The 16,140-nt window shown below is 71.5% G+C and overlaps 4 protein-coding genes across 4 annotated transcripts in view; 1 reads left to right on the top strand and 3 right to left on the bottom strand.

The window, feature by feature from the left end:
* The window catches only part of CEP164 (centrosomal protein 164), a 31,582-nt gene extending 30,876 nt beyond the window's left edge, over positions 1–706 (bottom strand). The window contains 1 exon segment of the mRNA XM_050910836.1: positions 683–706. Coding sequence (XP_050766793.1) covers positions 683–706 — 24 coding nt within the window.
* Positions 705–3,504, top strand: PCSK7 (proprotein convertase subtilisin/kexin type 7). The gene is given in 7 exon segments (XM_050910835.1): positions 705–770; positions 877–979; positions 982–1,099; positions 1,253–1,347; positions 1,514–1,607; positions 1,940–2,057; positions 2,227–3,504. Coding segments are annotated over 7 exon segments (1,008 nt in total). The 3' UTR covers positions 2,641–3,504.
* A 470-nt stretch (positions 3,505–3,974) lies between these two features.
* On the bottom strand, positions 3,975–7,292 carry TAGLN (transgelin). The gene is made up of 5 exons (XM_050910983.1): positions 7,246–7,292; positions 5,400–5,602; positions 5,107–5,284; positions 4,907–5,009; positions 3,975–4,666 (listed from the first exon to the last, which is right to left on the bottom strand). Exons 2-5 carry the CDS (start codon positions 5,577–5,579, stop codon positions 4,525–4,527), a joined length of 603 nt encoding a protein of 200 aa, XP_050766940.1. The 5' UTR covers positions 5,580–5,602; positions 7,246–7,292; the 3' UTR covers positions 3,975–4,524.
* Positions 7,293–8,445: 1,153 nt separating this feature from the next.
* On the bottom strand, positions 8,446–15,503 carry SIDT2 (SID1 transmembrane family member 2). Its single transcript, XM_050910964.1, has 28 exons — positions 15,279–15,503; positions 14,920–15,041; positions 14,625–14,786; positions 14,470–14,515; positions 14,243–14,344; positions 14,080–14,163; positions 13,765–13,876; positions 13,583–13,648; positions 13,374–13,467; positions 13,148–13,203; positions 12,863–12,874; positions 12,642–12,713; positions 12,489–12,563; positions 12,142–12,204; positions 11,564–11,685; positions 11,405–11,478; positions 11,249–11,315; positions 11,010–11,083; positions 10,756–10,879; positions 10,552–10,669; positions 10,325–10,461; positions 10,138–10,246; positions 9,967–10,043; positions 9,807–9,853; positions 9,473–9,578; positions 9,248–9,358; positions 9,049–9,162; positions 8,446–8,964 (listed from the first exon to the last, which is right to left on the bottom strand). Exons 1-28 carry the CDS (start codon positions 15,501–15,503, stop codon positions 8,902–8,904), a joined length of 2,634 nt encoding a protein of 877 aa, XP_050766921.1. The 3' UTR covers positions 8,446–8,901.
* Positions 15,504–16,140: the final 637 nt, after the last annotated feature.

Below are 16,140 nucleotides of genomic sequence, written 5' to 3'. Positions count from 1 at the left end.
TGTGGGTTCAAAGCGGCCTCCGGGACTGCCAAAAGCTGGCACAAATCCAGGGCGGGACGGGTTTGATGAAGGACGAGGTTATTATTTCATTGCAGTGGCCAAAGCGCTCTGGGTGGGCTCCCGAACCCGCAAGCCGTGAGTCAGGGCCGGGGGAGAGCTGGATGTCGGGGAGGCCGCGGGGCAGTGGCACACGTCGTGTGGGCGGCAGCCGGGCCCCGCTTGTGAAATCAGGATTCGGCTGCGGGCGAGCGGCTGCTGGTAAAGGAGAGGGCGGGGAGGCGTGCCTGGGCCCCCTCCTTGTGAGCGGAGGAACGCGTGGGTTCGTAGCGTCTTCCTGCTCTGGGACGTGCTGGGAGATGCCCGGGACTCAGCTTTCCCACTGCTGTGCAGTTGCCTTTCACCCCTCCTCCTTCCTCACCACCTACTCCTCGCCCTTTTCTCACCGTCCTTCCCACCCTGCCTGGTCCTGGCTGAACTCGGGCAGGGGACGAAGGGCGCAGCTCTGCGGGCAGAGGGCAGCCGGTGCCGGGTGCCTCTTGCTCCTCTGGTCCGGGAGGACCTGGCAGCCCTGGCCCACGTCAAGCAGCCCGAGCACGACGTGGGGTGGCCGGGAGGGAGCGTGCCAGGACACCTTTCCCTGTGCTAGCCAGGGAGGTGTGTGGGTGGCTCGGCTTGGACAGACAAGGGGAGGCTCCTGGCAGAGCATGGACCAGGGCCAGGCCGCCGAGCACAGCACAGCTTCGCCGCCGGCCGCTTGGCAGAGCCTCCCTGCGCGGGGTGCGGCTGCCCTGGCTCCTGCCTCTTGCTCCGGGGGCAGCCGGGAGGAGGCAGAGACGAGTGTGTGTCCCCCTGTTAAGCGGCACGGCAGCCCCTTAGGGCCGGCTGGAAGTGGGGACTCCATCCCGACCGCCAGCCTCGGCAAACCCTGCCTTCCCTTTCCCAGTCACCACCGCCGACCTGGAGCTCTCCGGCATGAGGACCTGGAGCACGTAGCAGTCACCGTCACCATAACCCACCCCCGCCGCGGCAACCTGGAGATCAGGCTCTTCTGCCCCAGCGGCATGATGTCCCTGATAGGGACCGCCAGGAGCATGGACTCGTAAGCACCGAGGGGGACAGGGTGTGGAGGCTCCCGCTGCGGGGCAGGACACCCGGCCCAGCTGGCCCCGAGCAGGAGAGCCAGGGCTCGTGTCCAGCCTCGTGGCTCGGTACGTTACCCTCTCATGGCTTGTTTCTTCTCGCCCTTTGGCAGGGACCCCAATGGCTTTGCTGACTGGACCTTCTCCACGGTCCGGTGCTGGGGCGAGGAAGCGCAGGGCACGTACAGACTGGTCATCAGGGACATCGGTGCGTCCTGCCTTCCAGGGGTCCTTCATGGGGTGGTGGCAGCAGCTCCGTGCCGTGTCCTGGGGAGCTGCCAGCTCAGCAGCTGGGCGGCCACGGGCTAGCTCTGCACGGTGCTGCCGGGCCGGCTGGGAGAGTTCCCCGCTGGACCAGCCTCTTTCTTCCCCAGGAGATGAGAGCCTAAGGCCTGGGACCTTGAAGCAGTGGCAGCTGACCCTGTACGGCTCCTCCTGGTCCCCAGCAGAGATGAAGGAGCGGCAGAGGTAGGACACCACAGCCCCGTCTTGGTGGGGAGACGGGAGATGGAGGGCTCAGGGACATGACCAGAAGTCGCTGCTCGGCTGGAGCAGCGAGGTGCGTGGCAGGGTGAGGCTGCAGCCTGGCCGCTGGCCCCGAGCGCAGGGCCCTGGGGCTGCCCTCAGTACCCTTCACAGGGGAGCCGTGGGCTGTAGCAAACGGCTCTGTTGGCTGGGTCTGACCCGGGAGGGCAACCCTCGGCGGCGGAAGAGGCACTCCGGACCCTTGGCGGGCATTTGGGACCCTCCCTGGAGCAGCCCTGCCTGCGGGACCCTCACGGGGTGCCTCTGTCCCCCAGGGTGCTGGAGGAAGCCATGAGCGGGCAGTACCTGAGCAGCGACTTCTCCCTGCCCTGCCCTCCCGGGCTGGAGATCCCCGAGGAGCAGCGCTACACGATCACAGCCAACACCCTCAAGGTGAGCCTGCCTGCGCACCGGGGCGACTGCCGGCTGGCGCCGAGCGGGGAGCCAGCACCGGGAGGAGCGGGAACCTGCCTCGCTGATCCTCCTGGCGCTGGGCCCTCTCCCCTGGGCAACGGGGCAGGGCTCGGGGGCTTTGTTTCTTAAGGGCTCTCCTCCTCCGCAGACCCTCCTGCTGTTGGGATGCTTTGCCGTGTTCTGGACTTTCTACTACATGCTGGAGGTTTGCCTGACCAGGAACAACGTGGGGCTCGACCTCACCTGCAACGGCTCCGCCGCCTGCAAATGGTACCAGCAGGGAGGGAAGCACAGAGCCCTGGAGAGCGGCCTGGAGATGGAGTCTGTGCCACTCTACCGGGAGAAGGACATGGAGGACGTCGAGATGGAGTGTGAGCACCCGGAGCCTGCCCAGGAGGGCAAGGGGGAGGAGGGGTCCTGGACCCCCACCCACCCCAAACTTCCCAGCAGCGGCAGAGCCGCGAGCTTCCACGAGGCGGCCGCCGCCGCCGGAGCAGGGTACCTTGGCCGGGAGGCGACGGCCGAGCTCCTCTCGGAGGACGGGGAGCGCCAGACGTGCTAGCTGGGGCTGGGGGTTTGGGCTGCGTCCCTCCCTCTCGGTACGTCCTTCCCGAGCACGGGCAGCAGAGACGTCCTGAGCCATCGGGGACCGTTGCCGTTGTGTCCCGCGGAAGGTGGCGTTGGAAGTGGCTCAGAAACGAGGAGGAAGAGTGCTGGCAGTGGAAGGGGAGCTTCCCTTTCCCTCGCTCTGGAAAACAAAGCAAGCCTTAAACCCATTCCTAACGGAGCCTGCCCTGGAATGAGCCTGGAAAATGCGGCAGGGCCTCTGGCAGCCGCCTCTGCAGGCAGGGACCCCACGGCCCTGTCATTTGCCTTCCCCGCTGGGCTAGGAGCTGGCCAGTACCCACCAGTTACACCCAGCTTAGAAGCGGGGAGCCGTTTTGCCCATCCCCAACCAGCGCTTGCTCCCTGTCCTCTCTGCTCCGACCCCGCCGCCTCCTCCTGATCCTCCCGCAGGCAGGCGAGCAGCCGTGCCGTTGGCGAGGCAGAAGGCAGCAGGGCTTTCTCGACCCATCCCGCTCAGGGCGGGCAGGACGGGGCTGTCCCTGCTGCGCGGCGGGCGCGAAAAGTGGCAGCGCCAGCTTGCCACGGGTATGGTGGCAGCGCCGCTTCCCCGGGTCTGCCTCCCCGCCGCTCGCCGGGGCCTCGGTTCGCGGCCGGTGCCCGGGAGGGACGAGGCCGTGAGCGGTGCCCGGTTTGGGCCGGGAAGGGGAGGTTGAGTTGCTCTGGCAGTGGCTCATCTGCGAGCGGGGTTGGCTTCTTCGCGTGTCTTTGGGTTCGTTGGTTTATTTTTTTAAAGCTGGGGTTTGTTTTTTAATCAGCAAAGCCCTTTTGTGTAGCTTTCCAAATAAAAGTCTTAAAAACCCTCCTCTCCCCCATCCGTCGCTCCTCTGCCCTCCCAGCGCTTTCTCGCTGTGGAAACAGGAGTCACCCAGCACCTCCCAGCCCCGGGGCCCGTGGGGACGCGGTGCCGGGGTGCTAGGTCTGCTCGTGGCCGCTTGCAGCCCTCCGTGCCCTGCTCCATGGGAGCCGGGGTAACCGGGGCTGCTCCGGGCAGGGGGAGGCGAGGGCTGGGCCGGAGCGGTTGGAAGGAGCGCGGAGGAAGGTCGGCGCTGCGGCTCGGGCGGGAGAGGGCAGAGCCGCCCCGCAGAGCCATCCGAACCGGGCAGGGCAAGCCCGAGCCCCAGCTCTGGTTTTCCCAGGTTCGGAGCTGGAAGAAGGAGCAGACGTGGCCCGGGCGACCTGAGCAGTTTTTACGGAGGGTGGCTTCGGCTTGCCCGGCACCGCCGGCCGGAGGCGACGGGGCGGGCGGGAGGAAACCTCAGCAGGCCGCGCTAGATGAATAACCTTTTAATTTTGACAAAAACGAAGTACAAAACCGAGGCCGATTTTCTTTTTCTCCCCGTTCGCAAGGATCTCTGCGGCAGTGGCGCGGGGCTGGTGCGGGGCTGCGGGCAGGCGGGGCGGCTCCGAGGGCCGGGGCGCGCGCCCTTCCCGCCCGCCATCCCGGGGAAGGCGGCGGGGCACCCGCGGGTGCCGGCGAGCGCGGCGGGAGCGGGACCGGCTGGCGACGGGGCTGGCGGGGGTGCGGCGGGGGCGTGCGAGGCCGGAGGGGAGAGGCTGCCCCGGGCGTCCCCGAGGCTGGGTGCATCGCCGGGTGCGGGGCCGCAGCTGGGCGCGTGCTGCCGTTGGTCGCGCTGAAGGGTCGCTTGGGCGGGCTGGCGGTTTTCTTTTCAATAAATACCAATCGGTGAGGGGCGGTGGCGGCCGCCGGCGCTGGGGCGGCTGCGGCGCGCTTGGGCCGGGGCGGGGGAGCGAAGACGGAGGTCCCGGCTGGGGCTGCTCTCCCGGCGGCGGGAGGGCTGGGGGCGGCGAGGGGGGCTGCCTAGCTGATGATCTGCCGGGGCCGGCCGTAGCTCATCCCCGCCTGTGACGCCCCCTTGTTGCTCCCCATCTGTAAGCCGATGACGTTCTTGCCCTCCTTCAGCTGGCTCTCGGTGAACTCCCGCTTGTGCTCCTGCGCCTTCCTGCGGGGCGGAGGGAGAGGCCGTGGGGCACCCGTGCCCCCCCCGGGCAGGTGGACCCTCGTCCCCAGGAGCCCCCCGCTCCCCAGGGTGCCCCAGCCTCCCTCCCTTCCCAGCCAAAAGCTCGGTGTCCCGCATCCGTGTGCTCCAGGGTGCTGCCGGGCAGTGGAAAGAGCCTGCTCTGGGCAGCCGTGGGGCGGGGTGGGGGGGTCCCCACGCCCGGGACCGCGCTCCCCCACTTACTTCATGAACCAGTTGGGGTCCCCGTGGTAGTTCCCATCGTTCTTGGTCACCGCCAGGCTCCCCAGGGCCATCAGCGTCCTCTGCACCGCCGCCATGTCCTTGGCTGCCGGGGAATGGAGGGGCGTGAGGACGGGCACGGCGCGGCAGCCCCGGCCTCCCCCCAAACCCCGGTTGCCCCCCACCCGCCCACCCGCCCGCACCTTCAAAGAGGTCGACAGTCTGGAACACGTCCGTCTTGACGACGCCATAGTCCTCAGCCGCCTTGAGGAACTGGGCGATCTGCTCCATCTGCTTGAAGACCATGGTGGGGGGGGTGTCGGGGATCTTGACGGGCTTGGAGCCGTCAGGGTAGAGGCTGTTCACCAGCCTGCTGAGGACCTGCCGGCAGAGGAGAGGCTGGGCTCAGCCGCGCCGCCGGCTGCGGAGCTCCCCGCCGGCCGCCCACCCAGCCCCGGGGCCGGCGGGCGTAGCGGGCGCCCGGCCCCCCACTTACGATGCCGTTCTTCAGCCAGACCTGGAAGCCCAGGCGGCCCCGCTCGGGACGACCCACCGCGGCCCCGCACTGTGCCACGATCCACTCCACCAGCCGGTCCTCCAGCTCCTCGTCGTACTTCTTCTCGATCTTAGACTGGACGTCCCTGCTCATGCCGTACGCCGGGCCCTTGTTCGCCATGTCTGTGGCGGCGGGTGGGAGACCTGGCGGCGGGACGGGGACCGTCAGGCTGCGGAGACACTGTCCCCCTGCCCGGCGACCCTGCGGCCACCCCAGCACCCCGTGGCATCCACCTCCCACCTCGGTGCAGCGGGGACAAGCCCTCCTCCCGGCTCTTCCCTTGCCACGCAACGACCCTTCAGCTCCGTCCGGGCGTATTTGGAGGTGAGTGCACGGCCGTGACCCCCCCAGCCTGCCTGGACAGATGGTTCCCGTCCCGGCAGAGGTGCCTTGGCCCCGCTCCCCGGCTCAGGCTGCGCAGGGGAGCAGCCTCAGCCCCGTCCCCTGCCTGCTGCGCCGGCTCTTGGCTGGCGCAAACGTCCCTGGCGTGGCCGTGCCCTCCGGCCGGAGCAGCCATGCTGCCCCCACGGGGGACGCAGAGCAGAGGGGTCCGGGTGGCAGGGTGGCCATGGCAGGGCCGGGTGGCCGTGGCACAGCGGGGTGGCCGTGGTGCCGTGGGGTGGCCGCGGCGTGACGGGTCCTGGTGCCAGGGAGGAGCGCGGGCGAGGCAGGACCGCGGCGGGAGCCGTGCCCGTGCCCTTGTAAGGGCATGCCGCGGGCAGGGATGGCAGGTAGCTGGCTGCGGGCAGGGCCGAAGGATGGCAGGGAGGATGCCAGGAGGGAGAGCCGGCAGCCAAGCCCTCGGCGGAGCTGGCCTCGCTCCTCCCCGCACAGCTCCCCGCTTGGCATTAAGCCACCGGGCGCTGGGGCTGTGCCCTCAAGGACCCGTGTGCTCCGTCGCCCTGCCCTGGGCTGGCTCGCCCCGACCGCCGGGCAAATGCGCCCCGGCTCCTGCGGGACGGGCTCCGAGACCTGGCACAGCTCGGTGCAGCGGAGGATGCTGACCCCGCTTGCCGCCAGCGATGCCGGGGTACCCCACGAGCCCCAGGGGTTATGCAGGGGTACCCCATGAGCCTCGCAGGCAGCCTCTGCCCAGATCCCCAGCACTGCCGGGCACGGCCAGCAATGCCACGGCCACCTCCGCTCTGTGCCCCGGTGCCCCGTGCCCTGGCCCAGCCCGGCACAGGGGGGTTGCGTGCGGACCCCAGCCTCGCCGGTCACGGCTTCCCCAGCCACACGGCAGTGCCTGCTGGCCGCCAGCTGCCCCTGGACCCGCCAGCCCCGTGCCCGTCTCCCGTCCCCGGCGAGGCACAGGGCAGGAACGGGCGAGCAGAGGCTGGAGCCTCCGCGTTGCCCTGAGCCCCGCGCTGAGCCCCGCACGGCCCCTCCGGCCACGGCGGGGCTGAGCCCGGCCCACCCGCAGCCGTGCAGCCCCGACGGCAACGCGGTCCTGAGGAGCAGGAGCAGCACGGAACCCCGGGGCAGCGTCCCCAGCCCGAGCAGCGGCTTCCCCTCCTGGGGAGCCCGACCCTCATCCCGGGAGCAGTGTTGCAATCCGAGGAGCAGCATCCCCATCCAGGGAGCGGAATCCCGATCCCGGGGAGCAGCATCCCAATCGGAGGAGTAGAATCCCCATCCAGGGAGGAGGATCGCAGTCCCGGGAGCAGCATCGCCATCCCAGGCACAGGGTCCCCGTCCCGGGGAGCAGCACCCCGGTGCGAGGGGCTGGCGTCCCCACCCCGGGGGCACCCTCCCCGCCGCCCCCCCCTCCCGCAGCGGGACTTACAAGCGGCTGCTCACGGAGGCGAGGGGCGATGCTCTGCGCGGGAGCCAGCACACTGCACAGTTAGGAGGCCGACCCTGCGCTAAAAGGCCGGCGCCGGGACCGTGATGTCAGCGCGGCCCGGGGGCCAGCCCCCCCCCTGCCCTCCCTCCCGGGGCGCGCCAGCCCCGTAGCGCACCGTGACTCTGGCCCAGGCACCATATTTGGGGAAAGACTCCGAAAATCAGCGACTCCGGCCCGTGCCCGAGCATTCCCCGCGTGCCTCCGCCCCAGCGGGGCTGGGGGCTGATGGAGTAAAGTCCTTTTATAGCCAGACGCTTGCCCGGCCGCGGCGGCCGCCGAGGGTTTCTGCCCTGACTTCATGGCTGGTTTCCCCGTGTGCTCACTGCCGGGGAGGCTGGGGCGGCCGAGCGGGGCTTCCCGCAGGGCTGCGGGGCTGCTGCGGCGGCACGGCGGCCCGGACGGCACCCACAGCCCGCGGCGGGCCCCGGTCGAGGCTGGCCAGGGCAGAGCAGCGAGGCTGCGGGCATCGTGCCTGGGCATCCCGCCGCCATCCCCGGGATTTGCTCTGCCCCGGCCGGGCACCAGCCCGCTCGGGTGGGCCAGGGCACGGCGAGGCATGCAGCAGCCCTGGCACCGGGCTGGGATGCCAAGGGGAGCCCCAGCTTCCCAGGACCCTCACTGCCCGCGAAGTGGGACCTCCCTGGGCATCCCTAACCCCCCTGGGGCTGCCAGCCTCGCCGCCCCAGCCCCCCTGCACCCCACAGACCTCCCCTTAGCAGCCCCGGTGCCGCACAGGGGGGTCTCCGGGGCAGGAGGGCAGCAGCAACGCTGCCCAGCCCCTGCGGCATCTTCCCTCTCCCGAAGTCCCGGGGAGCAGGAGGAGCTGGCACCGCAGCAGAGCATGGCTGACACCGGGAGACAGCCCGGCAGGCCAGAGCCTGCTGCCTCTGGGGACCCTTGGGGACCCTCGGTGCCCGCCGGGCTCCCGCTGCCCAGGCAGGAGACGGCAGGCGCGGGCAAAGTGCAGACACTTTAATGCGAGTCCCTTCCCAGCAGACCCGCGCGTGGAGAGCACGCGGCGGCCTTGGTGGGGCGTGGCGGTGGGGGCCACGCGCCGGCCGACGCCCTCCTGGGACGCCGAAGGAGGCGCGAGCGGGGCCTCTCCGGCCGCCGCCATCGCCACCGCCGCCACCGCGCCGGACGCACGCGCCCCCACCTCCCACCCCTACGGCTCAGGCACTGAGAGACCCGCACCCGCGTGCTCGGGGGGCCACGGGGCTGCTGGCACGGCGCTCACCCCAGCCCCCCGCACCGTGCCCACGGGCATACGGACACGGGGCAGCGGCGGCAGTGGCAGCAGCACCTTTTCCGGTGTCACTTGCCACCGAGGACGGGTGCCCCGGTGGCCCCCCAGCCCCATTTTTGGCTACGAGAGCCCGGGGATGGGCACGCAGCGCCGGGGAGGGACCCGGCCGAAGGGAAGAAGGCGCACCGGGACCCCGGGGCCGCATGGGGAGGGGGACGGAACGGCTGGCGGGACCCGCAGCACGGGCATCCCTCCCCAGGGGCACGCACCGCCCCGGCGGGTCCCCCCCCTCCTGGGGGCTGCGGCCAGGCATTTGGCACGGTCCCAGGGCCGCGGGCGGCTGCGGGCCCCTAGAAGACGTAGATCTTGTCCCGCTGGACGCAGTCCAGGTCATCGTCCAGCGTCAGCAGCACCTGCGGAGCGAGGGGAGCGGGGCCGCGGTGAGCCGGGGCGGCGAGGGGCAGCCGGCAGCCATGCCGGCGGCAGCCAGCACCTACCAGGAAGGAGCCGAACATGGCGATGGAGGAGAGGAAGTGCCAGATGTCGTGGTCGTCAAAGAAGTCGAGCAGGATGCAGTCGCGGTTGTGCTCCCGGGACTCGGCCGGCGTTTTCTGTCGGGGACAGGGCCAGCTGTCACCGCGCCGGCCCGTGGCCACCCTGCCACACTGCGCCGCGCCGCGCCGCCCTCCCGCTCACCTGCCAGGTGCTGAGCCCCTGGAAGAAGAAGAAGAGAGCGAAGCCCCAGACCACCGAGGTGCCGACGATGCAGAGCAAGGGGATGAGCTGGATGCGCTCGCCGCTGCGGAGCTGCGGGAGAGGCCAGGGTCAATGTGCAGGCAGGAGCTGGCAGGGGTGCCTGCCCCTGCCCTGCCCTCCCCACGCAGCACCCGCACAGCCGGGCCGGCGGGGCTTGGCTCGCACCTTCATGATGATGTAGAAGGCAAAGTAGAGGAGGAGGTTGCAGATGCCGATGGCCAGCAGGTAGGAAGCGAAGTCGTTGGGGCGGACGATGAGGCCGTAGGCAGCGCTGGGGAGGCAGGGAGAGGCAGCGGGGTCAGCGCAGCCTGGGGGGGGGGGTCCCCCCGCCCGCCGTGCCCATGCGCCCCGCTGCCCCTGAGGCACGCCGGCAGCCCCTGGGAGATGGGGCGGCACATGGGGACGCCGGGGCTGCCACCGCTACGGGGGGGGACCGTCACGCTCGGCTCACAGCTGTGACGAGCTGGCTGTCCTGGCGGGCGGGCGGCTCCGCACTTACAGCGACCAGTTGATGATGTTTCCCATGACCAAGAGCACCATTCGATCCTGCAAAGGGGGGGGGGGGGGGCTGTGAGGGGCGGGCGGCGGGGAGCGCTGCCAGGCGAGGTCTCCGCAGGGCTGGGGACCCCGGTGCCGCGAGCCGCGGTGCCAGCACTCACCACGTACATGGGCCCGCTGCACTGCCGGACGCAGTCCGTGTACAGCACGTGCAGGATCCTGCGGAGGATGCCCGAGTCTGCGGGGAGAGGGGAGGTCGCACCGGGGCGGGGGGGGGCCACCACGCCTCCCCCCTGCCAGCACCCGGCTCGCACCGGTGCCCCCCGCCTCACCCAGCTTCCAACGCCCCATGTAGTAGAGCTGGGTGCTCAGCAGCAGGGTGGCCACGATGTGGATGACGGAGAAGACGATCCAGAAGGCCGTGTTCCCCTTGCCGAAGACCTGCGGGGCGAGCGGGGCGGCGGGCAGCGGGGGCGACCGGCCGCCCCCCGCCCTCCCCCGGCACCACGCCGTACTCACCACGCCGACGACGGAGAAGAAGATGACGAGGGCCAGGCAGGCGTAGGCGCTGTAGGCGCTGGCGTTGATGTCCGGGTGGCGCTTCTGGTAGAGCTTCAGCATGCAGAGCCCCGCGATCATGTACATGAAGGAGGTGTCTGCGAAGGGAGGCGGCGGGGGGGGGGAAGCGGTGAGCGGGGTGGGGGCGGCCCCGGCGCGGGCAGCGGGGGGGCTCGGGGGGCACTCACCGAACTGGAAGTTGGTGTAGTTGGGGCAGACGTGGTAGCAGGCGCTGAGCAGCCCCTCCATCATGAGGGCGGTGCCCATGGCGTAGAAGAGCCCGAAGTGCTTGGGGATGCCGCACTCCTGGGGAGCGGGAAGGGAGGGAGAGGAAGCGGGGGTCCTGGGCGGCTGAGACCCCCCCCCCTCCCCGGCGGCCACCCGTCCCTTACCAGGGCGTGGGCATCGTTGCGCACGAGCGCCCGGTTGTAGTTGATCTCCCGCTGCAGGATGATGAGCAGGAAGAGCAAGCCCAGCAGGACGTAGCCCAGGTTGCTGAGGATGTTGTTGAAGGCGCTGCGAGGGGGCAGTCCGGACGTGGGTGCTGCGGACCCCCTCTCCCTCCCCGGGGCGCCCGGGCCCCCCCCCGCAACCCTGCCCCGGGTGCGGGGGACCCCCAGGCGCCCACCGTCCCCCCTGAACCCACCTGAGGTTCCCCAGCGGGTGGGCGCACAGGAAGTTGTAGTAGCAGATGTCCTGGTTGCCGGTGACGTTCACCACCTGCCCGCGCCGGCACGGCACGGTGAGAGCAGGCGGTGGCGGGGCGCGGGGACAAGGGGGACGCCCAGGGACATCCCTCCCCATGGCAGCCGGGGAGCGCGGTTGGGGACCGCAGCCCCCAGAGCTCCCGGGAGCCCCGTTTGCCGCCGCCGCGGCCCCGCTTACCGTCTGGTAGGTGATGACGAGCTGGATGACGGGGAGGGCGTAGAAGACGGCGATGGTGGCGATGTTCCTGGGAGAGGCAGGGGGCGTCAGGGGGTCCCCGCCGCCTGCCCCGGGTCTGCGCCCCCCCCCCCCCAATCCCCGCGGCCCCCCACTCACCAGAAGTAGATCTGGTACTTCTTCCGCAGCACCCGCTTGTCCTTGCGGGCCAGGTCGGCCACGCAGAGGTATTGCTGGAGGGAGAGGCAGGTGGAGGGGCTCGTCCCGGCCGGCAGCGGGCAGCCGGCGGGGGCACGGGGGGCGCGGGGCGGGACACACCTTGGTGCGGATGACGTTCTTGTCGTAGTCGATGTCGGCCAGCGTGTCGTAGTCATCCTCCTCGATGGAGCTGAGCGAGTCCAGGCGCGGCCGGCCGGCCACGTTCTCCAGCGACCGCTCCCCTGCGGCCGAGCCGGGGCCGTCAGCAGAGCCCCCCGGCCGAGCCCCCCTCGGCACCCACCCCGCAGGACCCCAATCACCCCCAATTAACCGCTTGGCCGCCTCCTCGCCAGCTCACGCCGGGGACAGACTCCGGCTCCGTCTTGGACCCCTGCACTGCCCCCACCCCGGGGACACGCACCGGCTGTGCCGGCACGGGCCAGCATCGCCCCGTTGCCCTTGACCCCTGGGGCTCTGCCGGGCTGGGGACAGCGAGGGGGGCCAGGAGGACGATGTCCTCCCCCTGCCCCGCAGCCCCTCGGGCGCTGCCCTGCCCGCGGGACGGGGGCTGCGGGCAGCTGCCCTTGCTCTGAGGGAGGGGAGGAGGGAGCAGAGGTGCTCAGCGCCCCGGGCGCAAGCTTGAGGCAGGGCAGATTTTGGCTTGATCGGCCCCGTCCCTGCCCGGTACCAGCATCTACCCATGGCAATGCTCAGCGGCCTCATCGGGGCGGAGGGCGTGCGCCGCTTGAACTGCTCCTGCCCTTCAAAGGAAAGCGAGAGTTATTGGAGCAGGAGCGGGGCCGAGCCCCGGTGGGGTTCCCCGGCACGCATCCGCCCCGCCGGCCGGCGGCACCAATGGAGACCCCGCTGCGGGCTCGCACGGAGGGGCTGGCAACCCACGGACCCTTCCCGGGAGATGGAGAAGGGCAGAGCCGGGACGCTGCCGGCAGCGTAGCACCGTCGGGGCAGGCCGGCGCTGCCCGGGCGCACTGGCTCTGCAGGGCTGCGGCCATGCCAGCCACCGCATCGCCGCCCTGGGACTCACCCACGTAACCATAAGGGACTTCTGCGGAGCCCACGCTGTCCGTGACGCCCTCGGTGCTGCCGGAGGAGCCGTTCCCTGCGAGGACGGCCAGACGGGGTGGGCACGGCCGCCTGCCGACAGGCAGGGAGGCGAGGGACGGCGCGCGGCACTCACCAAAGGAGCCGTAACTGTAGGTGTTGTAGGGACCATGGCCCAGGAAGGAGTCGGGGATGCTGCGGGCGTGCCCTGCAAGACAGGAGGGTCCCCCGTCAGCCACCGGCAGCCTTCCGTGGCACCCCCGGCCCGGGGCCGCACGGCCGTTTGGCACAGAGCAGCGCCTGCGCTGGCACAGGAGCCAGCTCGCAGCCAAGGAAAGAGCAGATGCTGGCACCTACCCAGAAGAGATGCTGGGCGTCCCCGGAAAGCCGTGGAAAGAAAGAGACAGACTTGGTGAGACGCCCAAGCCCCGGCGCAGCCCTGCCAGCCCCAGAGCGGTGAAGCCCGAGCCCCAGGACGCCCCTGTCCCCCCCCCAACTTCGGGATTTGTCCCCAGGGAGCTGGGGGACAAGCGGGGCTCAGGGGGACAGCGGGGAACTCCTGCAGAACCAAGGGCTTTGCCAGGGGCTCGAGAGGGTGAAATAACCGGGAATCCCCCAGGCGGATCCCCCCCAGCCCCTCACCCGTGTCCAGGCTGGGCGAGTCCATGGCTGCCAGGAGCCCCTTCCTCTTCTGGTGCCTGCCGAGGGAAGCGGCCGTGAGCGGGCAACCAGGGGCGAGGGGGGCACAGCACGCCCGAGGACCCCCACCGCGCCGGGACCGCGCGCCGGGGACAGGACGGCACGGCACCCACGGGCTCAGCGCCCGGAGGGGAGAGGGTGGCCGGGGCGGCGACGCCCGGGAACTCACCGGCAGCTCTCCCAGCAGGCGATGAGCAGCGTGAGGACGTAGAAGGAGAGGAAGATGCCCAGGCAGAAGAGCACGCTCCTCACATAGGCCTCCGCTGCGCAGAGGCGGGATGAGCCCTCAGGGGGAGCGGCAGCCCCGGGGACCTGCTGCGGGGGGCCCCCCGCGGAGCCCAGCGGCCCCCAGCCCCAAACAGCCCTTCCCAGGCTTACCGGTTATGGCGGGCGACACCATCACCTCCAGCGTCTTCTGCCGGTTGTGCTGATCCACGGGTTCATCTGGAAGAAGGCCCGGGCCGGGGGCTCAGCCCGCTGCAGACGCCGCTCCTCACCCTGTCCCCAGCGCGCAACCCGCGGCGGCAGGGACGCGCTCGCTTCCCCCAGCCCCGGCGTACCTGGCGAGGCATCTTTGGAGAGGGGGTAGTAGGGCAGAGCCCCCCCGCACACCTCGTCCTCCGTCTTCACCACCACCACCACGTAGAAGCTGTTGCTGGGGAAATCCTTCTTCTGCGGCGGCCGTCCCCGGGGGGGTGAGAGACGGGGGTCAGCGGAGCCCAGCCGGGGGTCTCGCACGCCGCCCCGCGCAGCCGGGGCTCCCTGGGGGGCTCGGGGCCGCCCCGGAGAGATAACCGCTGCAAGCTCTGCTAACCGGCAGAGCCAGGCAGGGGCCGGGAGCGGCACGGCCCCGCGGCGCAGTCCCCCGCGCCCACCTGCACCGTGATGGCCGCCTTCTTCGTCATGGTCTGGTACATCCCGATGAAGGCCACGTTGTTGTCCAAGTCGTAGACGGGGCACTGCGGGGCGGAGGGGCCGTCAGCCCCTCGCCGGGCATCACGGGTCGCCCAGGCAGGAGGCCCCGCCGCCCAAACCTACCAGGATGTCCTGGATGGAGATGACGGAGCAGGGGAAGGCCACGGCCGAGGTCACCTTCACGATCACCGAGTCCACTCCCTCAGGGAACTCGTACTTGAAATACTGGGAGGGGGAAAGGGCCCCGTCACTGCCACGCTGGCCACGCTCTCCTCCCTGGGCTGGCCTCGGGCGCAGACCCTCTGCCACGCCACGCCACGCCACGCCACGCCACGCCGGCCCCTCCTCACCTGCGGCTGGGCTGCCGTGGCATTGAAGCTGAACCTTTCGTTCGTCCTGCAGAGAGCACGGGAAAGGCTGACGGCTAGCGAGGGGAGCCCGCAGGCTCGGCAGGCAGCGGGCGGGCGGCCAGGGAGGGCGACCGGGGCGCAGGGCTCCCCCTCACCGCAGCACGAAGTTCTCCACGTGGGTGACCCGCAGCTGGTAGGAGGTGTTGAGGGACAGCGTGGAGACGTCCACGTAGAAGTGCTGGGTCTCCACCTCCGCCTTGGTCTGGGGCTGGCAGAGCGTGCGGCTCACCTCCTGGTACGCGTACTTCCGCTGGTACCTGGGCAGGCAGAGCGCCCGCCGCCGAGCTGTGCCGTGCCTGCCGCCCCCGAGCCCTGCCCGCCGGGACCCCTGCCCGCCCGCCGGTCCCGGCAGCTCGGCCGGGCAGGGGGGCAGCACCCACCCATACTCACAGGCCCCGGAGGATGAGCGGCACCTGGAAGGAGACCACCGCCTCCTTCTGCCTCACCACGAAGAGGACGGGCAAGTCCTTGTGGTCGGAGAGGACGTTCACCGACACCCGCACCCCCTCCGTCTGCGGGGAGAGCGGGAAGGCGACGCGTTGGCCGGGCAGGACCGGCCGCGGCGGGCTCGTCCCCGGCGGCTGGACTTTGCTCGGCCCTCGTGGCAGAGGATGCGTCCCCGCCGCCGGGACGGCGGGGTGCCGCCGTACCCCGGTGCGCCCCAACGCCCCGGCACCGGGGGAGCCCGGGGGAAGGGGAGCCCGCGGGGGGAGCGGGCACCGGCCGGTCTGGCCGTCCCGCCGGCTCACCCGGTTCCTCCGGACGCTGTGGTTGAAGGCGTAGATGTTGAGCAGGTCGGCGTCCACCCAGTCGGCGTAGGTGGTGTTGAAGCGGGCCTCCTTCTCCACCACCTGCGGGCGGCTGCGGGGCTGGGGCTGGGGCTGGGGCTGGGGCTGGGGCAGGGTGGGCGGCAGGGCCAGCAGCGCCCAGGCCAGCAGCGCCCAGGCCAGCGCGGCCGCCCCGGTGCCCGGCATCCCGCCAGCATCCCCGGCCGCGCCCGCCGCTGCCCGGCCGGCCAAGGTCCGCCGGGGCGGGATGGGACGGGGCGGGATGGGTCGGTCAGCCGGGGTGCGGCCGGGCACCCTGCCCCATGGCGAGCCCCGCTGCCGGTGCCCGGTGCCGGTGGCCGGTGCCGGTGCCGGTGCCGGTGCGGGTCCCCGGGCCGGCGCTGACCCTGGTACCGATCCGGGCGGGCGCTGCGGGGAAAGCCCGGGGGCGGCGCGGGGGCCGGGGCCGGGGCCGGGGCCGGTGTCCGCAGGCGGTACCCGGTTCTGCTGCCGGTGCCCGGTGCTGGATCCCGGCGGTGCTGCCGCTGCCCGGTGCCCGGTGCCCGGTGCCGATGCCCGGTGTCGGTGCCGGTACTTTGTATCTCCCCGGTCCGCAGGCAGCTGTAAACACGGGCCGGCGGTGACGTCACGCACCGTCACACGTTAAAGGGCCAGGCCGGGGAAGTGACGCGGCGGCGGGTGGTGCCGGGGCGCGGGCGTCCCCTGCCCGGGGGGACCGGCCCCCTCGGCAGCCCGCGTCCCGCCGGGGAACCCCCGCTCCGTCGGGCACCCCTGCCCTAGGGAGACCCCGCAGGGGAAGCCCCTGCTCCATAGGGGAGCCCCT

The sequence above is a fragment of the Gymnogyps californianus genome, chromosome 25 (genome assembly GCF_018139145.2).
Source record: "Gymnogyps californianus isolate 813 chromosome 25, ASM1813914v2, whole genome shotgun sequence".
In the NCBI taxonomy this organism is placed as follows: domain Eukaryota; kingdom Metazoa; phylum Chordata; class Aves; order Accipitriformes; family Cathartidae; genus Gymnogyps; species Gymnogyps californianus.
Note: the sequence above shows the minus strand (reverse complement) of the source record. Positions and strands in the feature narration are given on the sequence as shown.